At 44.3% G+C, this 24,597-nt stretch overlaps 1 protein-coding gene across 3 annotated transcripts in view; it reads left to right on the plus strand.

The window, feature by feature from the left end:
- PRIMPOL (primase and DNA directed polymerase) overlaps nt 1-24,597 on the plus strand; it is a 131,468-nt gene that overhangs the window by 10,163 nt on the left and 96,708 nt on the right. For all 3 annotated transcript variants that reach the window (XM_077477298.1, XM_077477299.1, XM_077477297.1), the window contains exon 2: nt 13,367-13,547. In XM_077477298.1, the coding sequence (XP_077333424.1) occupies nt 13,368-13,547 (180 nt within the window). In that variant the 5' untranslated portion in view covers nt 13,367. The remainder of the gene's footprint in view (nt 1-13,366; nt 13,548-24,597) is intronic.

The following is a 24,597-nucleotide window of genomic DNA, read 5'->3' on the forward strand; positions in this document are numbered from 1 at the left end:
ACAGGGATGGATGGATGGAGACACACACACACAGGGATGGATGGATGGATGGATGGAGACACACACACACACAGGGATGGATGGATGGATGGACACACACACACACAGGGATGGATGGACGGACACACAGGGATGGACGGACACACAGGGATGGACGGACACACAGGGATGGACGGACACACAGGGATGGACGGACACACACACAGGGATGGACAGGCATGTCTCACCCTCGGCTTATACACGAGTCAATAAGTTTGCCAGTTTTTTTGGGGGTAAATTGGGGGCCTCGGCTTATATTCGGGTCGGCCTATACTCGAGTATATACGGTATATACTTTAAAATTTTTCTTGGGATTTTCTTTGCTCTCCTCCACTATGTGTCTTTTGTGCTCTATCTTAGCCGCCCTAATTGCACCCTTACATTTCTTGTTGCATTCTTTGTAAAATTTGAATACTGATGATGATCCCTCAGCTTTGTATTTTTGAAGGCTTTCTCCTTTGCTTGTATATGCATTTTTACATTGGAGTTAAACCACCCAGGACTTTTATTCGCTCTTTTAAATTTATGTCCCAATGGGATGCACTGGCTAATGCCCGAATTTAATATGCTCTTAAAGCAAACCCACCTCTCCTCCGTGTTCTTTGTTCCTAAGATTTTATCCCAATTAATATCTTCTAGCAGTTCGTAGTTTAGGGAAGTTGGCTCTTTTGAAATTCAGTCTTTGTATTCCCCTTATGTTTTCTATTTATGTGATTTTATACTGAAGCTAATTCACCTGTGATTGCTATTTCCTAAATTACCCCGTACTTCCACATCCGTGATCAAGTCTGTATTGTTGATAATCAGTAGGTCTAGTAACGCTTTGTTTCTAGTTGGTGCGTCTACCATCTGACCCATGAAATTGTCCTGCAAGACATTTAGGAACTGGTGAGCCTTAGACGAATGCACAGTTCCTTCAGCCCAGTCTATGTCTGGATAATTAAAATCCCCCATTATGATGACACTTCCCATCCTTGCCGCTAATCCAAATTATGATCGGACGTCCATCTCCCTCTCCTCCTTCAGATTAGGGGGCCTATAGCATACTCCCAGTATTACATTCCCTTTAGTTTCATCACTTTTGGAGCTCTACCCATAAGGATTCCACCTCCTCCCTTGCTCCCTTAGTGATGTCATCTCTCACATTCACTTGTACATTATTCCTGATATACAGGCATACCCTTCTCTCTCCCTGCGATAAAGGGAATACCCATGAATGGTTTCCAGCCAACTTCACCTCTACCCTTCCTGACTGTCACCCATCTACTCTTTTCTAGTTCCTGCCTCAGTGCTGGCCCCTGCCTGCACCTGCCGGGTACGTTCCCAGCTCTCCTTTTAGTATGGAGGGTCTTTTCAGTATTGACAGTTGTTTCCCTAGAGTCAGAACCCAGGCTTCCAGGGAAACAATGTGCTTACATTTTGCACAGCAGTATTTGCCCTCGATCGGATGATCAAGGAATGCATACATGCTGAAAGATGTACACAGAGTCGCATCTCCACACCTGCCGGGCATCGCCACCAGTGTCTTGAGGAGGCTAGTTATGGAACGCGGCCTCTGGCTCAGAGCAAAGATTTGTGGGAGTGGGGTCCTATAGGGGAGGAGTGGAGGCGGGGTTAACCCATACATATGCTGCCATGCAGTCCATCAGGAAAGGAAAATTACAGTAAGTATTTGATAGGAAATTTTAATTTTTTTTAAATTAGAAAATAAGAAAACAGTAACGTTAGCCCAATTATTATTTTTTTTATATATATTGTGTAAGATAATGTTATGCCGAGTAAACTGATAGCCAACATGTCATGCTTCAAAATTGCACCGGCTCGTGAAACAGCGACAAATGTTGACCCTTTTCAATAAGAAAAAAATTCCCCTTTTTAAGGCCGTCATCCAACGTCATTGAGTCGAGTGGGGGCCATCATTCCCTCGCTCGATTTGCAGTCTCTGAGGGGAATGGATCGGATCCTCTCCGCCTACGGGTCCGGTTAGGGCAGATGTGTGGCTGTAGGGTAGTAGCAGGGGTGGGTTCGGGGAGAAGTGGAGCTGACAGGGGCAGAGCAGAACCCCTGTCAGGAAATGTCCCCTGTGCGGCTCTCTTCTCCCTCCCAATGGGTGCGGGTCTGGATCGAGCTGTCCGGGGAGACTCCCTGGAGCAGAAACCAGCTGCTCTGAAAAAGTTCAACAATTGCCCCAAGCTGGACACTGCCTCACAGCCCCCCCCCCCCCCCCCCGATTGGCTACGGCGTCAGGTCTGAGCAACTCGAGAACTGCTACCCATTGGACAGCACAGCCATCTCTCAGTGCCCATCAATGCTGTTTTATCAGTGCCCCTCAATGCAGCTTTATCAGTGCAGCTCCATCAATGCAATGTTATCAGTGCTGCCTATCAGTGCCAAATACTGCTGCCGTGTCATTGCAGCCAGTCAGTGCATATCAGTGCAGCCTCATGACTGCACATTAGTGAAAAATAATTTTTTTTACTTTTTTTGCAAAATTTTCTAACTTTTCTTAATTTAGAAAGGGTTTATTAATTTTTTTTTTTTTTTGGTCTTTTTTTTTTTTTTGCTGATTAGAGTGGTTGTAGGTCAGAATGTTTGTTTTTTTATCTTAATGCATTCTATGCATTGAGATAAAAAGCCTTCTGTGTTGCATCGGCCCCTCTCTATCCAACAATGATTGTCTCTGCTGACCGGGAATCCCCTCCTCATTGGCTGAAACAGCTGCGCAGTGCCTTTTGGCTCCTGCTGCTGTCAATCAGTCAGCCAATGAGGAGAGAAAGGGGGCTAGCCCCGGCCACAGCTCTGTGTCTGAATGGATACACGGAGCTGCAGCTCGGCTCAGGTGCCTCCATAGCAAGTTGCTTGCTGTGGGGAGACGCATCAGGAGAGTGGGGCCATGATAGCCGAAGAGGGACCCGAGAAGAGGAGGATCCAGGCTTCCCTGTGGAAATGTTTATTATTTTTAACAAAAAAAAAAACGGAGACTTTAAAATCGCTTTAAATACCACCAGAAAAAAAGTTCTATCTGTCTCAAAAAAAAAAAATGTAATTTGGGTACAGTGCTGCATGACCTCACAGTTGTCATTCAAAGTGTGACAGCACTGAAAGCTGAAAATTGGCCTGGGCAAGAAGGGGGTGACAGTAACCAGTAGTTAAAAAGAAACTGGCTCTTAACTTTTTTAGCTGGCTTCTCGATTCACGGCAAATTTGTTAAGCTCTGCTGTAGAGGGCGGAGCCAGTCATCTCACAAGTAAGCTGTCCTGGAAAATTCTTGGAAATGCCATTACTGTTAAGTCTAAAGGAAGTTTTCACAGGTTCCTATTTATTTGTGCTCATTCATGCAGCATGCTTTACTTTTTTAAATATACATGAAAGCACTGCATACTGTACATTCATTTTTCTTGCATATGAGTTTTGTACTGTGATTTTGCTGCATTTAAAACACACCTGAATGTATCTGGTGTAAACAAGCCCTAAAGCCTCCTTTACACTTGCAGTTGGGGGGAGTCAGGTTTGCTGATAGAGGGGAACAGTCAGCCCTCCCATACCGGGTCCCACTGAGTCATTAGGGGTGCCAGTTTAGCTGGGAACCAGGATGAGTCTGATTGGTCATGTGTGTAGTCCATCAGACTTTTGCTTGTCTCACCCCTTGCATTCCTTCGCAGGGCCTGTCAGGTTGTAAGGGGCCCCATGATTTCTAATGGTGGCTCTGAGGGCAATAAAAAACACACGGTTGAGCCACATTTTTACACCCCCCCCCACCCCCCACCCCTTCCTCAACCACTCCCCCTTAAGCAGCAAAGACAGTGGATAGGTAGTACACATGCCACAATGCTTTGCATTATTGCAAAAATGATCCCTCTGTTGCGGTTGATGGGTAGTAGTGCCCGCTGAACATGACCCGTTTAACTGACTTTAGCCATGCATCAACTGCATGCAATGCACAGGGATGTGGTGTGGGGTTTTTTTTTTCCCATAAAGAATTTATTTTATTAACCACTTTCAGACCGGACCAATTTGCTGGTCAAAGACCAGACCACTTTTTGCGATTCGGCACTGCGTCGCTTTAACTGACAATTGCGTGGTCGTGCGACTTGGCTCCCAAACAAAATTAACGTCCTTTTTTTCCCACAAATAGAGCTTTCTTTTGGTGGTATTTGATCACCCCTGCGGTTTTTATTTTTTGCGCTATAAACAAAAATAGAGCGATAATTTTGAAAAAAACGCATTATTTTTTACTTTTTGTAATAATAAATATCCCCCAAAAATATATAAAAAAACATTTTTTTTCCCTCAGTTTAGGCCGATACGTATTCTTCTACATATTTTTGGTAAAAAAAAATCGCAATAAGCGATTATTGATTGGTTTGCGCAAAAGTTATAGCGTTTACAAAATAGGGATAGTTTTATAGCATTTTTATTAATAATTTTTTATTATTTTTTTTTTTACTAGTAATGGCGGCGATCTGCGATTTTTATTGTGACTGCGACATTGTGGGGGACCCATCGGACATTTTTGACACATTTTTGGGACCATTGTCATTTATACAGTAATCACTGCTATATAAATGCAGTGATTCCTGTGTAAATGACACTGGCAGTGAAAGGGTTAACCAGTGGGTGGCAGTGTAGGGGTTAAGTGTTCCTAGGGGTGTGTTACTAACTGTGGGGGGGTTGGGCTGTCATTTAGTGTACACTGATCTCTGCTCCAATCACATGGAGCAGAGATCAGCGTCACTAGTTGCTAGGCAGAATGGGAAAATGTTGTTTATACAGCATTTCCTCCATTCGGCCGCTTTGTGAGATGATCGCGGGGATGCCCGCGGCGATCGAGTCCGCGGGTCCCGCGACCGGAATCACGGGGGTCCCGACCAGCGCGGGAGCGCGCCGCCGGCGGCGCGCTCCCGATGGCACGGCGGCAACGAATATTGGACGTACATGTACGGCAATATGCCTGCCCGTGCCATTCTGTCGACGTACATCGTCGTGCGCTGGTCGGGAAGTGGTTAAAGATAATGCGGAACATAACAGAGATAACAGTACAGGTAATTAAGGCACCCCTTGTCAAGTTAAGCCAAAAGAAATACTCAAATATCCAGAAAGTAAAATTTTCAGTCACATATTCGTATCCAGATTTAAGTTGTACAACAGCAAAATCAATTTGACCATATATGTCTATTACTCTTAAGCGTTTTGGTTTATGGGCGTCACTTGTATTGAAGATCAGCTTCTCATTTTGTATATATCTTACTGCAGTTGGGCCATTAGGAAGTCTGACCTCCTGATGTCTGTATGTCCTATCTTCAGGGGGATGCGGACCGGTGGTCCACAGATAAAGCAGCCCCGTGCTCCATATCCTCCCTAAATTACAGGTCAATTAGGAGAGGGGAAACAGGGAAGGAAGGATGGGGGAGGGACAAGAGGGGAGGAGAGGTAGGGAGCAAAGGGAAGCAGCAGAGGGGGGAAGGGATATGTGCAGTCGAACTTGGGGATGGGGTGGGGTCACCGCTAGGGATGCACCGAAATTTCGGCCGCCGAAACATATCGGCCGAAAATGGTGTTTTCGGCCAATTGCCGAAAGGAAAATCTTGCCGATAATGGGGCCGAAAAATGGGGGCGGGGCCTGTGCGGGGCTCCGCCCCCTGGTGCCGCCCATTGCACGGGTGTTTTCCTGGCTCGTCCTCCGTCCCCCCTCCTCCTTTCCTCCCTCCTCCTTTCCTCCCGCCCGACAGTGTGGTCATCTCCGTGTGTCACCGAGCTGTGCATTGAATTTCCCGGGCGGCTGCAGTAACAATGTCCCGCCTCCTGTGACAGACGGTACACTGATCCAGTGGCGGGACATTGAATCAGCGTGACGATATTACAGGAGGCGGGACATTGTTACTGCATCCGCCCGGGAAATTCAATGCACAGCTCCGTGACACACGGAGATCACCGCACTGATCCGGGCATGAGTAAGCGGAGATGCATGTGTTACATTGGATCCTTAATACATATTTGGTGGCAGTGTGCGTTAATCATCTCTTTTTAGGACAAAGTAATAGAACTAATCAAATTGATTACAGAGACCACATTGGTACTTGATGCAACATGCTGCTTACTGCATATATCAAACTGGCCCAAAAAAATAAAAATAAAGTACAAGTCTGAAACTATCCACCTCTGGCCACTTGTGTGAATGTAGCCATGCTATATAACACCAGGTCACAGGACAAAGGCTGTACTCCCTTTATTGGCCATATAAAAAAAATAATAATCTTGATTTTGACCCAGCTAGGTTTTTATCACCATGTGATAGAATGGGGAAGGGTTAAGTTATTGCTAGTAGAGGTAACGATATGAGTATTCCCAATAGAAGTCTGTTGGAACGGAACCAGGTAGCTTGCTTGGGGGGCCAGTTCACACCAGATGCAGTTCCGTGTGCTTTTTTTTTTTTTTGCACAAAATGCATGCACAGTGTTTTCCATGTATTCCAATGGCTCTAGTTCACACCATGCAGTCAGTTTCTGCACCGGAAACTGACTGCATGGTGTGAACTAAAGCCATTGGAATACATGGAAAACACTGTGCATGTATTTTTATCAGGCAGGCTGCATCTGAGGGGAACTGGTGAGGCTGCTTTGATCTCTCCTGTACCATGTCCGCAGTCTCTGACCATCTCCTGTACCATGCCTGCAGTCTCTGACCATCTCCTGTACCATGCCTGCAGTCTCTGACCATCTCCTGTACCATGCCTGCAGTCTCTGACCATCTCCTGTACCATGCCTGCAGTCTCTGACCATCTCCTGTACCATGCCTGCAGTCTCTGACCATCTCCTGTACCATGCCTGCAGTCTCTGACCATCTCCTGTACTATGTCTGCAGTCTCTGACCATCTCCTGTACCATGCCTGCAGTCTCTGACCATCTCCCGTACCATGCCTGCAGTCTCTGACCATCTCCCGTACCATGCCTGCAGTCTCTGACCATCTCCCGTACCATGCCTGCAGTCTCTGACCATCTCCCGTACCATGCCTGCAGTCTCTGACCATCTCCTGTACCATGCCTGCAGTCTCTGACCATCTCCCGTACCATGCCTGCAGTCTCTGACCATCTCCTGTACCATGCCTGCAGTCTCTGACCATCTCCTGTACCATGCCTGCAGTCTCTGACCATCTCCTGTACCATGCCTGCAGTCTCTGACCATCTCCTGTACCATGCCTGCAGTCTCTGACCATCTCCTGTAATATGTCCCCAGTCTCTGACCATCTGCTGTATGAAAATATTTTTTAAAAACAGTCATTTTCGGTATCGGTGCTGTTTCGGTATCAGTTTTGGTTTTCGGCCTAGTGTATTTTTCATTTTCGGTATCGGTTTCGGCACCAAAAAACCCATTCGGTGCACCCCTAGTCACCACCAGCTACCCTCCCCATCAAATCCTCATAGCTCACCTGATGCTTGTGGTGTGGGTTTTTATAGGTCAAAACAGGCAGTGAGGTGGCAACTTAACGCCTCCTCAACCGCTATCAGACACCCTCTAAGGAGCAGTCCACTGAAAATCACTCTTCAGAGTGCTATTGTACAAGCTCTGTCACCCCAGAGAGGTAGACAGTCAGCCACTTGTGATTATCCTCATAAACCAAGCCCACCACTGTGATGTCTAGGGTAGATCTGGTAACGCAGGTGAACAGCTAGAGTGATCCCAGCTCTGAGGACAAAGGACCGCCCCACTGGGACTGGAGCTCATTCCGTAAGGGTATCCCCACAGTAGGTGGGTCTTTTGGAGAAGCTGCAAGCTATCGGGCCCCTACCTGGCTGCCGGCACATAGAATCAGTCAATAGAGGGCCTCTTGCCTGGTTACATGTAGATCACCTGCCCAATTGCTGTTAGGTGTGACCTTTCCCAAGTGCTGAGGGACATACCTTCCTGGGTGTGTCCAGGAACCCAGGGAATTTTGGGACAGAAAGTTAAAAGGGCCTGTGCCTGCATGTGTGTAGATGGGCACTCCGCTTCAGTGTTAGCTGAAATGGGTTGTGACACAAAATGGCCATCAACATTAGACAGGGAATAGTAATGGTGACTATACACATGTTGATCTGAAGGGAGGTTTTCTGATCACACGTTTCATCTTGATTGTACAGTCTTATTTAGATAATCCAGCACATATAGTTTGAAGACCTCACTTAATTAATTAAACCCCCAAAAAATAACAAATAGGCCCAGGAACTTTTAGCCATAATGTGCTAGTATTCACACATTATGGCAGACTTACCTGGCAAGCAGAGCTGTGGTGTCGGCGCTCCAATCTGTAATGAGCAAGCTTCCAGTTTTTCTCAGTTTTCCTTGCGGGTTCAGACAATTTGGCTGCTTGATTGAGAAGTGCCATAAATGTGTGCTGAGTTGCACATGCAGGGAGAAAGATTGACAACAGAAGAGACCAATAGGGTCACAATATAAGGATACTGTATGTTCACATTGACTCTGGTGATCAAATGCACCAAAATAAAATGTATGCAAGTCTTCCATCTGTCAGTTGCCATTTGCAGGTGACTAGATTGCACTTTTTTTTTTTTTTATTGAAGATGATTTGTTTAAGTACAGAACATAGCCTTTGGACATTCCCCAGCTAACAAATACTGATAACACAAACTGCTAAATAATACAACTTATATACAAAGAACAAAAAATTCCATACACTGTGTGCGGCCGTTCTAATAATTTATTTCAAGGATTAATTAATTACAAGGAGATTCCTGCTCCCTCCCAACCAACAGAGTGATACATCAGGAGAACATTTACTCATAGTTGGATTTGGATTTATACCCAATCTAATGAAGCGTGAGTCACTGCAAAGGAGTAAAACCATATATATCTTAGGCTAAACCATAGCAGGGGTGAATAGATTCAGTCCATGGTCTTCTGATCATCAGTTGTATAGTCTGAGTCTGTCCACAAGTGCCCGACCTTCTCAAATTTTTTAGACAAATGGGTAGATTTGGTATAGGGCTACAACCACACTTCCAGAAAGACAAAGTAGGGGCTGTGGCTGATTTTCCACTTAAGCACTATCGCCTTCCGAGCATAAAATAGTAAGAGACCCAATAAATTACGCATAGTCCTATTACCAGCCAAAGAGTCAACTGACCCCAGGAGACAAGTTGCAACCCTTACAGGGACATGCATAGTAGCCAGAGTATATATGAACTGGGTCACATTCCGCCAATAGCTATTAATCTGAGGGCACGCCCAAAAGATATCAGCAAATCGCGCAAGGTCACTAGAACACCTCCAACAGCAAGAAGAAGGAACTAGGGTAAATACAATATAGTCTTTGCGGTGTAAAATTAAATTCTGTGCACTATTTTAAATTGGATCAACCTATCTTTAGTCTATATTAATGGTTGGAATTTGCTGTCCCAGAGGTCCTCCCAGTCCTCATTATCCAATTCCTCCTCCTCCGAGCACCATAGAGTAAGCAGGGCATCTAGACCCTCATGAACGGAGGGCAGTAGTGACTAGATCACTGATAGTGTTTTTTTGAGAGTGTCATCCCGAAGGAGAACCTCCAAATCATCCTGCTCCAATCAAACGGAGAGGATTCAGATGCATGTCGGAGTTGCAGGAATTGGAAAAAGAACACATTAGGCAGTATAAATTTGTTCCTCCACCTGTCAAATGTAAATAGTGCCCTCCCATCACAGATGTCTGCAAGGTATCTAACTCCTTTTGGCAGTCCATAGACCGGGGTCTGGTAAGGAAGTGAATTCTGGTAACATAGGATTAAAACAAAATGGCGTGGATGGGGACCTTTTACCCTGCACTATATTAGGTTTAATAAGAACAACATGCCAGGCCGTAATAACTGCCCTCATAGTAGCAGTAAGGGGTGGGTAAGAGACTCTCAGACCCCTGTAAAGGACATTACAGAGGGCCTCGTAGGATCCTGAGTGCGCAGCTTCTAGAACTACCGAGGCATTTGTGTCATCGGAGACAAGTCAGTTATGAGCATTGGTGAGCATGGCTGCCAAATAGTAGTTATAAAAGTCTGAGCAAGCCAAGCCCCCTTGTGCCCAAGGTCTGCATAAAGTCTTCCTACTAAATCTAGCTGGGCGGGATTGCCATAAGAAGGAGCCTATCAGTGAATTTGGTTGCTTAAAAAAGGATTTCTATAACCAGACTGAGGAGTGCCTAAGGTTATACAATAGGACTGGGAGGATTTTCATTTTTTTTAGATTAATTCTCCCAATAAGGGATAAAGGGAGATGTGACCAGGCTTTCAGCCTCTGTTTATGCCACTGAAGAGCTGGGGACAAGTTAAGTTAACTGCACTCATTTTTAGCCTGTCTGTGATGCCCAGGCAAGCTCTTTGTGTATGTGTGTGTGTATATGTATATGCATGTGTGTGTATGTATGTATGTATGTATATATATATATAGTTGCTTCATGTCTTTAAAAGAATTGCACAGCACCTTCATTCATTCAAACCACTTGCTTTGCACTACCTAGGAGGACTGTTGCCATTATTTATAAGCAACAACACTGTGTCTATGTGGCTCTGCTACATGGATACAACCCATTGTTTATTCATCGGATGCATGACACATCACCTGGACTCTACAAATTCATCTACTTTGAGTACTATTTACTTACCAGCAAACAACTCTCATACATTTGTCAGCTGATTGTGGGATACCATTTGTGAAGTTTATACTTTTATATTCAGAAGTTTATACTGAACACATTTTGGCAACTGATTAAAACGCTCCAGATAAAATATTTGCAGACATCTCCCAACAAACCATTCAGAAGAGATGTGCACTGAAGCCACTATTGACGCACTTAATTAATCACCCCATAAAATATTGATGGTCTTTGCCCTTCCACCTCTCATTTACCTACAAGGGTAAGATGCACTCATTTGCCAATTTCTGAGATGGAGAGGAAATTCTGCTAGACCTATGACTGATCACACGAGAACCTTCATTTCCCTCTCCCCGGCAAGTAAGGGAACGACCGATTTCACCTATATGGTCCCAACAAGGACGCTCCTCATCCAAGTGGTCCAACCCAGCCATGGGAGCATATGGATAAAGCTGAACTGAATTCCGATCTTCTGACCCAGAGTTGAGGCATTGCCTGCTGAAACCCAGATCTGACAGAAGCCTAGTGAAATGACTCAAAAGGTTTTTGTTCTTGTTCCCACCCCCCCCCCCCCCTTTTTTTTTTTTCCGCCTCCTCCCACATACATGTTCATGGTTGGAGCTGTTGTGAAACTAGGATGTGGACACCTTAATCTAGTTCTAGGACCGGGTGATAAGATTTTCCTTTTTTTTTCTCTTCCACATTTTGTCAAGTTACAACCAAAACGTAAATGTATTTTATTGGGATTTTATGTAACAGACCAATACAAAGTGGCACATAATTGTGAATTGGAAGGAAAATGATAAATGATTTAAATTTTTTTTTTTTTTTTTTTTTTTTTACAAATTAATATCTGAAAAGTGTGGTGTGCATTTGTATTCAGTCCCCCTGAGTAAATACTTTGTATAACCACCTTTTTCTGCAATTACAGCTGCAAGTCTTTTTGATTATGTCTCTACCAGCTTTGCACATCTAGTAGAGCTGCACAATTCTGGCTAAAATGAGAATCACACATTTTTTTGCTTAGAAGAAAGATCACGATTCTCGTGGCGTAACACCATCTTTCACATTATACAAAACATTTGGGGTAACTTTACTGTTTTTAGTTTTTCTAATTCATTGAGGTGTATTGTTTCCCAGAAAATTACATTTGAAAGACCACTGTGCAAATACAGTGTGACATAAAATATCGCAACAATTGCCATTTAGTCTTTAAGTAGTTAAAGTGACCTCATTACAGATTACAAAATGTGGAAAATTTCAAGGGGTATGAATACTTTTTCAAGGCACTGTGTATACTGTTTTACCAACCCTGTTTGATATGGTGGTTTATATCTGACTTCTGTAATTTACTCCAATATTTATTAGGTCAGATTGTTTATATAAAACCTAACTGCACTGTAGATTCTTAATTGTGGTACTGCAGAGTGTGTTTAGTAGAGTAGAACCAAAAGTTATGCACCCTGTGGGTGTCCATATGTAGCATCAACTACATACAGTATACAGCACTGTATGCCAACAGTGGTAGGGGGCCTTTATGAATGAATATACAGGGGGTCCCCGACTTACATACGCCCGGCCTGCGAACATCTCCTACTTACGAACCGGGCGCTGTGGGGACCCTCTGCCATTTTGCGCGGACATCGGCCGTTCTGCGCAGATGGAGCCTCGGAAAATGGCGGAAAACATTGGAAATGCCCGTAATTTGTCGCGCATGTGCAGAACGGCATTCGACGGGACATCGGAAATGTCCAGAATTGTTGTCCTGTGCATGCGCGGCCGACTTACGAACATTTCCGAATTACAAACAGAAGGACAGTCCCTAATGGGTTCTTAACCCGGGGACCCCCTGTTAGCCCTTGTACACACGGTCGGACATTCCGACAACCATGATTGTCCTTTGAAATGTCCGACCGTGTGTACAAGGGCTAAGGCTTCCTGTGATTGGCTGAGGTGATTAGGCTGGTGGATAACTCTGTGATCTCCACCACAGCTAATCAGCGGAAGCCTTGTCATTATTGATAAAATGCAATGAATATTTGTGCAGTGTTCTGCCCACAAAGTCCCTGTATCGCTGCTGGAACATGATAGCTGATGCTACATACAGTTTATGCAGCATTAACAGCAGGCACATCAGTTAGTAAAGGAAAATGGTTAATTTGGGCCGGCCTGGCCCAAACAAATCGTTAATGTGAAAGTAAACCTGGAGTTAGGCTTTAACATCTGTCCCCTATGATTACGCCCGTGTGAATAAAACACGCCAGCAGTGAGTGAGCAGTTCATAGGCGGGGATTGTCATTTGGATTTTGGCGAAATAAAGTTGATACTTATAACCTCTTCAAAGTGTGGATGCGTATCTTTCTCCAGTTAAGATCTGTGTCTAATCTATTTAGTTATTGCACTGCATATACTTTAGGTATGGGAGTAAAAAAAAAAAAATTAAAATCACATTCGCCCATGTGGCTGCAGCTGTCCCCTATTAGCTCTTAGACCAAGAACTGAGAGGTCAGTTGTCAGCCGACAGCAGCCTTTAGCCTGGGAGAAGTAGGGCTAAAAGAGCTTTGGTCATACTTCTCCTTTAAGGCAGAATATAGAATGTGAATAAACAGTTAACTCAAGTGTAAAAGAATGTATTCAATGTACTCCCATTATTTGCTTCTAATTTGCAATACCAGTTCATTAGTATCTATTCTGTATTTATTTCTTACAGCATGAAGAGAACATGGGTTGAAAAATGCAAACAAATTGAAGAACTGGCATCTCACTACAAAAGCCATCCACTGAATTCACCCTATCGACCTAGGCTAGCCAAGCCATGGCAGCCGTCCTCAGTTTGGAGGCTTTTTCATCGTCAAGCTGCAGCTCTCCAACTTGCCAAAACTTGTAAAGAGGTATGTAACTACTGTATGTAATGGAAGGTAATTGAATGGCAAAAGGTAACTGAAGCATGCATGTTTTAATGCATGTTGACATTCAATACAAAGTTCAGTGCATCGCTCTTTGAAAACCAGCAGCAATGTTGATTTCAGTAAACCTATCGGGCACAAAAACAAAAACTTCATATGTGTTTTCCACATTGGTTTACTCTAGAGGTGCACCGAAATTTCGGCCACCGAAAATTTTCTGGCGAAAACTGTGTTTTTTCGTTCGGCCGATAGCAAAAAAACAGCCGATACCAAAAGGGCGCAGGGTCCACCCTAGGTGCCACCCATTCTGTGCCCCAGTCCTCCGCTCCCTCTTTGCCGCATGTCACAGAGCTGAATTTTCCAGGCCGTCGTAACAATGTCCTGCCTCCTGTGATAGACGGCACACTAATCCAATGGCGGGACATTGAATCAGTGTGACGTGATCACAGGAGGCAGGACATTGTTACTGTAGCCCGGATAATTCAAACTCTGCTCCGTGACATACAGAGATTGCCGCTCTGATCCAGGCACAGGCATGCTGCTTATGATGGGCACTGATGAGGCTGCTGGGCACTGTTAGGCTGCATATGATGGGCACTGGTGAGGTTGCTGGGGACAGGCAGGAAGCATATGACGGGCATTGGTGAGGCTGCTGTGCACTGGCAGGCTGCGTATGATGGGCACTGGTGAGGCTGCCCTTGCACAGGCATGCTGCTTCTGGTGGGCGATGGTAAGGTTGTGGGGTACAGGCAGGCTGCATATGACGGGCACTGGTGAGGCTGCTGGGCGCAAGCAGGCTGCATATGATGGACACTGGTGAGGCTGCTGGGCACTGGTAGGTTGCATATGACGGGCACTGATGAGGCTGCTGAGCACAGGCAGGCTACATATGACGGGCACTGGTTAGGTTGTTGGGCATAGGCAGGCTGCATATGAAGGGCATTGGTGAGGCTGCTGTGCACTGGCAGGCTGCGTATGATGGGCACTGGTGAGGCTGCCCTTGCACAGGCATGCTGCTTCTGGTGGGCGATGGTAAGGTTGTGGGGTACAGGCAGGCTGCATATGACGGGCACTGGTGAGGCTGCTGGGCGCAAGCAGGCTGCATATGATGGACACTGGTGAGGCTGCTGGACACTGGTAGGCAGCATATGACGGGCACGGATGAGGCTGCTGAGCACAGGCAGGCTACATATGACGGGCACTGGTTAGGTTGTTGGGCACAGGCAGGCTGCATATGACGGGCACTGGTTAGGTTGTTGGCCACAGGCAGGCTGCATATGACGGGCACTGGTGAGGTTGCTGGGCACAGGCAGGTTGCATATGACAGGCACTGGTGAGGCTGCTGGGAACAGGCAGGCTGCATATGACGGCACTGGTGAGGCTGCTGGGCACTAGTAGGCTGCATATGATGGGCCCTGGTGAGGCTGCATATGACAGGCACTTGTGAGGCTGCTGGGCACTGGTAGGCTGCATATGATATGCCCTGCTGAGGCTGTATATGATGGGCACTGGTGAGGCTGCTGGGCACCGGCAGGCTGCATTTGATGGACACTGGTGAGGCTGCATTGATCTCTTGTATCATGTCTGCAGTCTCTGACCATCTTCTGTATCATACCTGCTAGAGGTGCATTGAATGGACATTTTGCTAATACTATTAGCAATGTGGTTAAGTAAGAGATTGCAGACATGCTACAAGAGATTTATAGAAAAAGAGGTAATTGGAACTTTAAGTGAGACCCGCCATGTCAGATAAGAACAGGATCAATACATAAATTTACAGAATATGATTTATCGTTCCAGTCTAAAATTCATAACAAATCTTGAGAAATACATTGTATGAAATAGGTAGTCACAAGACTTACACTAAGATACGCTGCTCATAGCATGCAATCCAATTGATAAATAGATATGATAAATTTACATAATGAGAAAAGTCAATTGAAAAATACATAGTAGGACCCAGTATCTTTTGGCATCTAGTGGCATTCAACATGTTTCTTGTCATTACAGCCATTCTTCAGGATTGTAATAATGTAATAATGTAATATACTAGAGGGGAGAATAGAAGTTGGTAGTTAGTGATGCCCTCTGAAAAAAAAGGGGGGGTGGGGTACAAAAATTTATATCCCAACAAATGGGGACAGGTAGAGAACTTGCTGCACAGCCTCAGGGCAAGGTTCGGTGTCTGCACAGGAGAGTGGGGATATCGAGCATGATGTCTCCCCCGGGATTGAGACGGGGAAACCCCCTGGGGACAGGACCCAAAGGACTACATTTATTATCTTGTATTTTTTAACCTCAAGGAGGTTGGTTGGTGTCCCTTGTTAATTTGACATTGTATCTTTGAAATGTACCTGCCTCTTCACAAACAAATTGGCCTTTTTTAATAAAAACACATAGGCAAGTATTTTTTGAAAACAAAATTACCATTTATTCTGGGTCATAACAAAAGAAAGAGGGAAGGCGACGCTGGAGAAACTGCAGTAATTTGCGAAGCCTTTAGACCCCAGGGCAGACATCAACTATTTGAAAAAGAAAATTGGTAGCCTGAGGAGTCCATACCATGGTGAGCACAATCTGGTCCTGGACTCAGAGATCAGGAACAGCAGCAGATGACATTTATGTCCCCAGGCTGTGGTACTATAACAGCCTGAGTCTTCTGTCATACCAGACTGAACCCAGGCCATCACTTTCTTGTCTTACTTGCATGCTTACTTCCAGGCTGTGGCTTTGTTTGCCGAGTTGTGGCAGGAGGAGGAGGATGGACGAACTCACAGAGGTGTGTATTTTCTGTCATTTGGCTACTCAACCCCTTATTTAGGGTCTGTAAAATTATGTTCTCATGTAAGAGGCATTGTCCCGTCTCCATTTCCATTTGACTATCATTCTGACCCCAGCATTTTTCATTCTTTTCCCCATTATTTTTGGTCACTACTGTCTATTGATATATAAAACACTTTTTGTTCAATCATTTCTTATCAATCATAACATACAGTCGGGTCCATAAATAATGGGACATCGACACAATTCTAATCATTTTGGCCCTATACACCACCACCACAATGGATTTGAAATGAAATCAACAAGATATCCTTAACCACTTCAGCTCCGGACCAATAAATACCTTAAGGACCAGAGGTCTTTTTGCAATTTCGCACTGCGCTGCTTTAACTGGTAATTGCGCGGTCATGCAATATTGCACCCAAACGAAATTTGCGTCCTTTTCTTCCCACAAATAGAGCTTTCTTTTGATGGTATTTGATTGCCTCTGCGATTTTTATTTTTAGCGATATAAATGGAAAAAGAGCAAAAATTTTGAAAAAAAAATATATTTTCTTCTTTTTGTTATAAGAAAAATCGAATAAACTAAATTTTAGTCATACATTGAGGGCAAAATTTATTCAGCCACGTCTTTAGTAAAAAAAATGTCAATAAGCGTATATTTTTTGGTTTGCGCAAAAGTTATAGCGTCTACAAACTAGAGTACATTTTCTGGAATTTACACAGCTTTTAATTTATGACTGCCGATCTCATTTCTTGAGGTGCTAAAATGGCAGGGCAGTACAAATCCCCCCCAAATGACCCCATTTTGGAAAGTAGACACCCCAAGGAAATTGCTGATGGGTATGTTGAGCCCATTGAATATTTATTTTTTTTGTCCTAAGGGATTGAATAATGACAAAAAAAAAAAAAAAAATTTTTTTTACAAAAAGTTGAAATGGATAAATGATATATTGCTCACACATGCCATGGTTATATGTGGAATTGCACCCCAAAATATATTCCTCTACTTCTCCCGAGTATGGGGATACCACATGTGTGGGACTTTTTGGGAGTCTAGTCGCGCACGGCACCCCGAAAACCAATCACCACCTTCAGGATTTCTAAGGGTGCAAATTTTTGATTTAACTCCTCACTACCTATCACAGTTTCGAAGGCCATAAAATGCCAAAATAGCACAAAACTCCCCAAAATGACCCCATTTTGGAAAGTAGACACCCCAAGCTATTTACTGAGAGGCATGTTGAGTCCATGGAATATTTTATATTTTGCCACAAGTTGCGGGAATATTACAAACTTTTTTTTTTTTTGCACCAAGTTGTCACTAAATGATATATTGCTCACACATGCTATGGGCAGAAGTCAAATTACACCCCAAAATAAATTCTGCTGCTTCTCCCGAGTACGGGGATACCACATGTGGGGGACTTTTTGGGAGCCTAGCCACGTACGGGACCCCGAAAACCAAGCACTGCCTTCCGGATTTGAATATAAAATGCTACCAAAAAACCTGTTAGCGATGGCAGGGATCAGGCCTGACTCTGCGATCGCTGCAGTTATGTGTTTAGTGTTTTGTAAGTGACAGTGATCGATCGATACTGCACTTGGGTGGGCTGGGCAGAGGGGCAAAACGCAGGTGCCAGCAGGTATTTGGGCTGATCCCGCTAACAATGCGTTTTTTTGGAACCCTAAACTGCTGGGGACGCTAGTATAGATCTGATCAGATCAGATATTGATCTGTTCAGATTCTATACCACTACGGGAGGTGTATGCTTTGTGTGTGGGTGTTAGCGGTACTGGCACTAACCTAGCGCTGCCTGGGGCGACGCAGACCCTGACCCTAAAACCTAATTGATATCACCCGCCGGGTGATCAGGGGGTTAAACCTTTATTGGGTAATAAATGGTGGGTGCCCTGATGCTATAAAAAACAAACTAACCAGAGTCACCCGTAACACTTATACGGTGATCAGTGGTGAAAGGGTTAACTAGGAGCAATCAGGGGGTTCAAATTTTTATTAGGTAGTATATGGGGGTCCCTGGCGCTATATAAAAACCTGACGGGGAACCTAAATAACTAACTGGCTAACCAGCGTCACCAGTGACACTTATACTGTGATCGCTGGTGAAAGGGGGTGAAAGGGTTAACTAGCAGCAATCAGGGGGTTAAAACCATTATTGGGTAGTATATCGGGGTACCTAGCGCTATAAAAACCTGGCGGTGAACCTAAAAAAATAACTAGCTACCTAGCGACACTAGCGACACTGATGCAGCGTTCAGAAAAATTATCGCTTAGGTACACTGGCAAAAGGGGGTGAAAGGGTTAACTAGCGGAAATCAGGGGGTTAAAACCATTATTGGGTAGTATATCGGGGTACCTAGCGCTATAAAAACCTGGCGGTGAACCTAAAAAAATAACTAGCTACCTAGCGACTGTAGCGACACTAATGCAGCGATCAGAAAAACGATCGCTTAGTGACACTGGCAAAAGGGGGTGAAAGGGTTAACTAGCGGCAATCAGGGGGTTAAAACCATTATTGGGTAGTATATCGGGGTACCTAGCGATATAAAAACCTGGCGGTGAACCTAAAAAAATAACTAGCTACCTAGCGACACATGCAGCGATCAGAAAAATGATCGCTTAGTGACACTGGCAAAAGGGGGTGAAAGGGTTAACTCTAGGGGCAATCAGGGGGTTAAATCTTTATTGGGGGGTGATAGGGGGCTACCCTGGACCTAACACTAACTGTCCTGACAGTTTTTACTGTCACAACTGACACTGAATGCATTGATCAGTAAAGAAATGATCAATGCAATCAGTGACACTGTGACTGGGGGGGGAGGGGGGGCGGGGGGGGATCGGGGGGCGATCGGGGGGGGGATCGGGGGGGGGTTTGTGTGCCTGTGTGTACCTACATGTCAGTGTAGTGTTGGTGCACACTTACTTTCTGTCTTCTCCTCGTAGTCCGGTCAAAAAGACCGCCCCGAGGAGAATGACATCACTTCCTCCTTCCTGTGTAAACAATACACAGGGGAGGAAGCTTCTCCATGGCCAGGAGCGATCCAGAGGGGGTGGCCGAAAACCAACGGCCATCCCCTCATCACGGAGCGCTCCTGGACCGAATCGGACCGCCGTAACCAGCGGTAGGGGGTCCGATCGGACCCCCCACCCGCTGGAAGGCAATCACGTAGATGTACGTGATTGTGCCTGCCTGTGCCATTGTGCTGACGTACATTGGCAATACGGCGGTCCTGAAGTGGTTAAACTGCAGACTTTCAGCTTTAATTTGAGGGTATTTACATCCAAATCAGGTAAACGGTGTAGGAATTACAACAGTTTGTATATGTGCCTCCCACTTTTTAAGGGACCAAAAGTAATGGGACAGATTAACAATCATCTATCAAGCTTTCACTTTTTAATACTTGGTTGCAAATCCTTTGCAGTCAATTACAGCCTGAAGTCTGGGACACATAGACATCACCAGATGCTGGGTTTCATCCCTGGTGATGCTCTGCAAGGCCTCTACTGCAACTGTCTTCAGTTCCTGCTTGTTCTTGGGACATTTTCCCTTCAGTTTTGTCTTCAGCAAGTGAAATGCATGCTCAATTGGATTCAGGTCAGGTGATTGACTTGGCCATTGCATGACATTCCACTTCTTTCCCTTAAAAAACTCTTTGGTTGCTTTTGCATTATGCTTATCCATCTGCACTGTGAGGCGCCATCCAATGAGTTCTGAAGTATTTTGCTGAATATGAGCAGATAATATTGCCTGAAACACATCAGAATTCATCCTTCTGCTTTTGTCAGCAGTCACATCATCAATAAATACAAGAGAACCAGTTCCATTGGCAGCCATACATGACCACGCCATGATACTATCACCACCACGCTTCACTGATGAGGTGGTATGCTTTGGATCATGAGCAGTTCCTTTCCTTCTCCATACTCTTCTCTTCCCATCACTCTGGTGCAAGTTGATATTGGTCTCATCTGCCCATAGGATGTTGTTCCCGAATTGTGAAGGCTTTTTTAGATGTTTGGCAAACTCTAATCTGGCCTTCCTGTTTTTGAGGCTCACCAATGGTTTACATCTTGTGGTGAACCCTCTGTATTCACTCTGGTAAAGTCTTCTCTTGATTGTTGACTTTGACACATGCACCTACCTCCTGGAGAGTGCTCTTGATCTGGCCAACTATTGTGAAGGGTGTTTTCTTCACCAGGGAAAGAATTCTTCGGTCATCTGCTACAGATGTTGCTGAGCTCACTGGTGCGTTCTTTCTTTTTAAGGATGTTCCAAACAGTTGATTTGGCCACACCTAATATTTTTGCTATCTCTCTTATGGGTTTGTTTTGTTTTTTCAGCCTAAGGATGGCTTGCTTTACTGATGGTGACAGCTCTTTGGATCTCATATTGAGAGTTGACAGCAACCGAGTCCAAATGCAAATGGCACACTTGAAATTAAAGCTGAAAGACTGCAGTTAAGGCACGTCTTTTTATTTCATTTCAAATCCATTGTGGTGGTGTATAGAGCCAAAAAGATTTGAATTGTGTTGATGTCCCAATATTTATGGATCTGACTGTATTAGTTAACATCATTAATTTTAGGACAAGAAATATAGAAAAATACTATACCTGCATCAAACTGGGCTCCTCCACTTCTTCCTGGCTGGAAGTCCCAGGTTGGTCCTCGGAAGCCTCAGCTGGGGTGGAAGGAAGTGTGGAAAGTGATGACCTCACTTTAGTCTGGTCTTCCAGAAAGCGCATTTTGTCATAGTACCATAGACTGGGTACATAGACATCCTCTGCTGCTGCTCCTGACTTCAGGGATGCCAGGACCTTATTACACTCCTTCTTGTATGTGCTCCTCAAGCTACCAATTTATGCTACCAAAAAATCGCTGTCTGTGTTGGGGACCTTCCGTCTTCACAAATTCCAACAGTTTCTCCAGCACTGCCTTCCTAGCTGGTCTGTTATGGTATAAATTATGTTTGACATGCAACAAACTGGGCAGCTCCCTGTACCTATCTATAAACTGCTGCTTTTTGAAGGGATTCATTATTTCTGCAAGTCAAAAAAAACAGAAAAACCCTAATGTCAGGCTAAACTCTCATGATCTTATCACAATATAGGCTTCAATCTAGAAGCAGTATAGGCCACTGATGCCCCAAGTTAAAATGTTACCTTCGTTTTCACGATCGGCACTTCCTCCACTCACCGATCGTACGTCTGATGCTTTATATACACTGCACATGCGTGAAACGTCACCCGCCCCGACTTTCTTTCTAGAATATTCCCTGCCCCTTCTCTTTCAGCGCAGTGAGAAAGGACATGGTGGAGAGACATTAGGTGCGTAATTAGTACCGATGAGGAGGAAAAGCCGGTGCCAGAAACCCCACAATCTGGAGGAGATTTAAGGCCTCAAATATGGCCTTTGTTGAGATGGTGGAGATAGTGGACATCTTGAAGTGGGCCGACTATGATGGTAAGTATGGACCGTACCTAAACCCAAATGTGAGAAAGGCCAAGATCATGTTTAAAGTTGTGAGTCTACACAGGAATTTTGGGGTACGATGATCCAAGGAGCAATTGAGGAAACGCTGGTCAGACCTGAAATTGAGGGAGCAGGATCAGTATAGAAGGATCAAGAAAGTGCTTCTAAAAAGTAAGTAGTTGTCGTATGTTCCTATTATTATTATTATTATTATTATTATTATTATTATTATTGCATGCTGCTCCCTGTGCTTTTCTTTACTGTTGTACAGTTTAGTAATCGATCGTAGTAAACATTGTTTGTTCGCTAACTAATAATACAATGTTTTTTGTAGATACAGGGTTAACTACATTAGATCATGTCTATTTGTTTTAAAAAAAAAATTAGTACATTGTTGTCTAGATGTGTTTGTAACTAGAATGAAATGCAAACTTGATTCAGTGTAATGTAAGGAGAGCACACTCAGCAGCTGTTTACACATGTAGACTCAGAAGCACTAGTGTGGGACACCAGAACATACTTTTTAGGATGTCCCACACAGGTGCTCCAGGGGATGCTAGGGGTGTCTCCATGTGTGAATATTGTCCAAAAAAGGTAAGTATTCCGGCTTTGGTAAGGGAAATAAAATCATGTATCCAGCTTGGAACTCTGCCAAAACAGACAATTGTACCACACTTCCAAGCAATGTTTCATATTCCTATTTCTGGCCTCAAATATCTGTGTGCTAAGTATACATTTTGTTTCATTCTCATAGAGGAGAAAAAACTCAGGACATCTGAGGACAACAGGGACCCCCCACCTCCTAAAGAAGTGGAACTCAGCACACAATCTGAGGATGTGGAGGAAGGAGAGGTGGATGACATGGTTGAAATAGTGACCACGACAGGTGAGTGTCTGAGTCCACAGCTTCAGGTAATAGATGTATGCCTGCATATTTATAATACATGCTGTGTTTTATTTTATTTTAGGTGATGTGCATGTTGTGGAAGGACAAAAGGACAATCTACTCGTTTCACCAGTGAAACTGCACAAATGCTAATCCAGGACATAATAGCGTGTAGTCGGGATTTAGACATCATAAAGCAAAAAACCAATGATGTTGAACAAAAACTGAAGAACATGTTTGATGTATTAGGGAGAATCTAAATAACAACTACGGGACACCATTTTTTTTATTGTTTGGAGACATTTCCTAAACGTTTTATACAATTTAAAAGCCACATTTTGAAGATGCACACATGTCAACATGTGCTATCTGCCATCATTGGATATCAATGTACGTGTTGTACGTGGGTGCAACCTCTTCCTCGCAGCTCTAGTAGGTGAGAGGAAGGGGTTGCACCCCCAAAACACGTCCTTTGATCCCCCATGATGGGCGCTAACACATGTTGAAATTAGGCATGGGATCAGGAGGGAAATTCCCATTTTGAATCCCAATTTGTGTGCATCTTCAAAATTTGTCTATTACAGGGGTGGCATCACCTCATCTAATGAAGGCACTATCAACATAGTTTTGACATATTAATGTCTGATATTGCTTTCAATTTTTGTACGTTGACCTTTTGTAAGTTCCAGAGTTGTGTAGGTTATGGTTTGAAACATGCCTGTTAAAGCAAAATCTATAACTAAAAATGTCAATCTTCATCAAAGAAGTATTTTTGGTGGAAAAATGTTTTACATCGCACATGTGAATGTGCACAGAGTAAAAGTTGTTATACTCAACAGTGTGTGGCTTCTTCTTTCAATGCTCAATACCAGTTTTTGTATTAAGTTGTTATTTACAGTGACAATGGGGGTTATTTAATAAAGCAAAATCCACTTGGCACTACAAGTGCACTAGGAGAACCGAGGAGACAGCTAAAAGAAGCACAAGTAGTAAATTAAGTTCAAGATGATTTCAGATCAAAATATTTTTTTATTTCATAAAAGGATCAAAAATTTGCTGGCATAGCAATGGCCCCCCTACCCATAAAATAGTCCAGATAATTTTGCCGCACATCAAGGGGGGGCAAGCCAGGACGGCCTGCTTCCAGGGCTGTCATTGTAGTTATGTCCTGAATTGTGACCTCAGGCCCAACTGAGGCCACATAATTTGGAGCATTTATCCTTAAATAATTATGGAGAATACAGCACGCTAGGACTATGTGATTCAGTTTATACTCCGCCATGTTTATTGCCGTAAGGAATAGGCAGAACTGTCTGGCCATTATACCAAACGCATTCTCCACCACTCTTCTGGCTCTGGCCAGCTGGTAATTAAAAGCCCTCCTCTCCGAGGTGAGGGTCCTCTGGGGGAATGGCCTCATCAGTGGTTCATCCAGACCAAATGCTTCATCTGCGACAAACACAAATGGGAGTCCTTCCACGTTCTCTTCCGCAGGTGGCAATCCCAAGCCACCACTCTGGAGACATCGGTAGAACTCGGTCTGGGCAAAGATTCCACCATTAGACATCCGGCCATTCTTCCTCACGCCCACATATAAAAACTCATATGTTGCTGACACCACTGCCATCAATACAATACTATTAAACCCTTTATAATTAAAATAGTATGACCTCGAGTGGGGTGGTGGGACGATGTGGACATGTTTCCCATCCATTGCCCCTCCACAGTTGGGAAAATCCCAATGCTCAGCAAACGGGGAGGCCACAGTCTGCCGATCCTTTGGCATTGAAGGAGTCAAAACAGAAAAAATAAAATTAGTACTTTTTCACATAACATTGCAAGCAGATTGGACACAAACATTCTTGGCCAACATCA

The sequence above is a fragment of the Lithobates pipiens genome, unplaced genomic scaffold (genome assembly GCF_037356315.1).
Source record: "Lithobates pipiens isolate NorthernLeopardFrog02 unplaced genomic scaffold, aLitPip1_a1.2 Scaffold_13, whole genome shotgun sequence".
Lineage (NCBI taxonomy): Eukaryota > Metazoa > Chordata > Amphibia > Anura > Ranidae > Lithobates > Lithobates pipiens.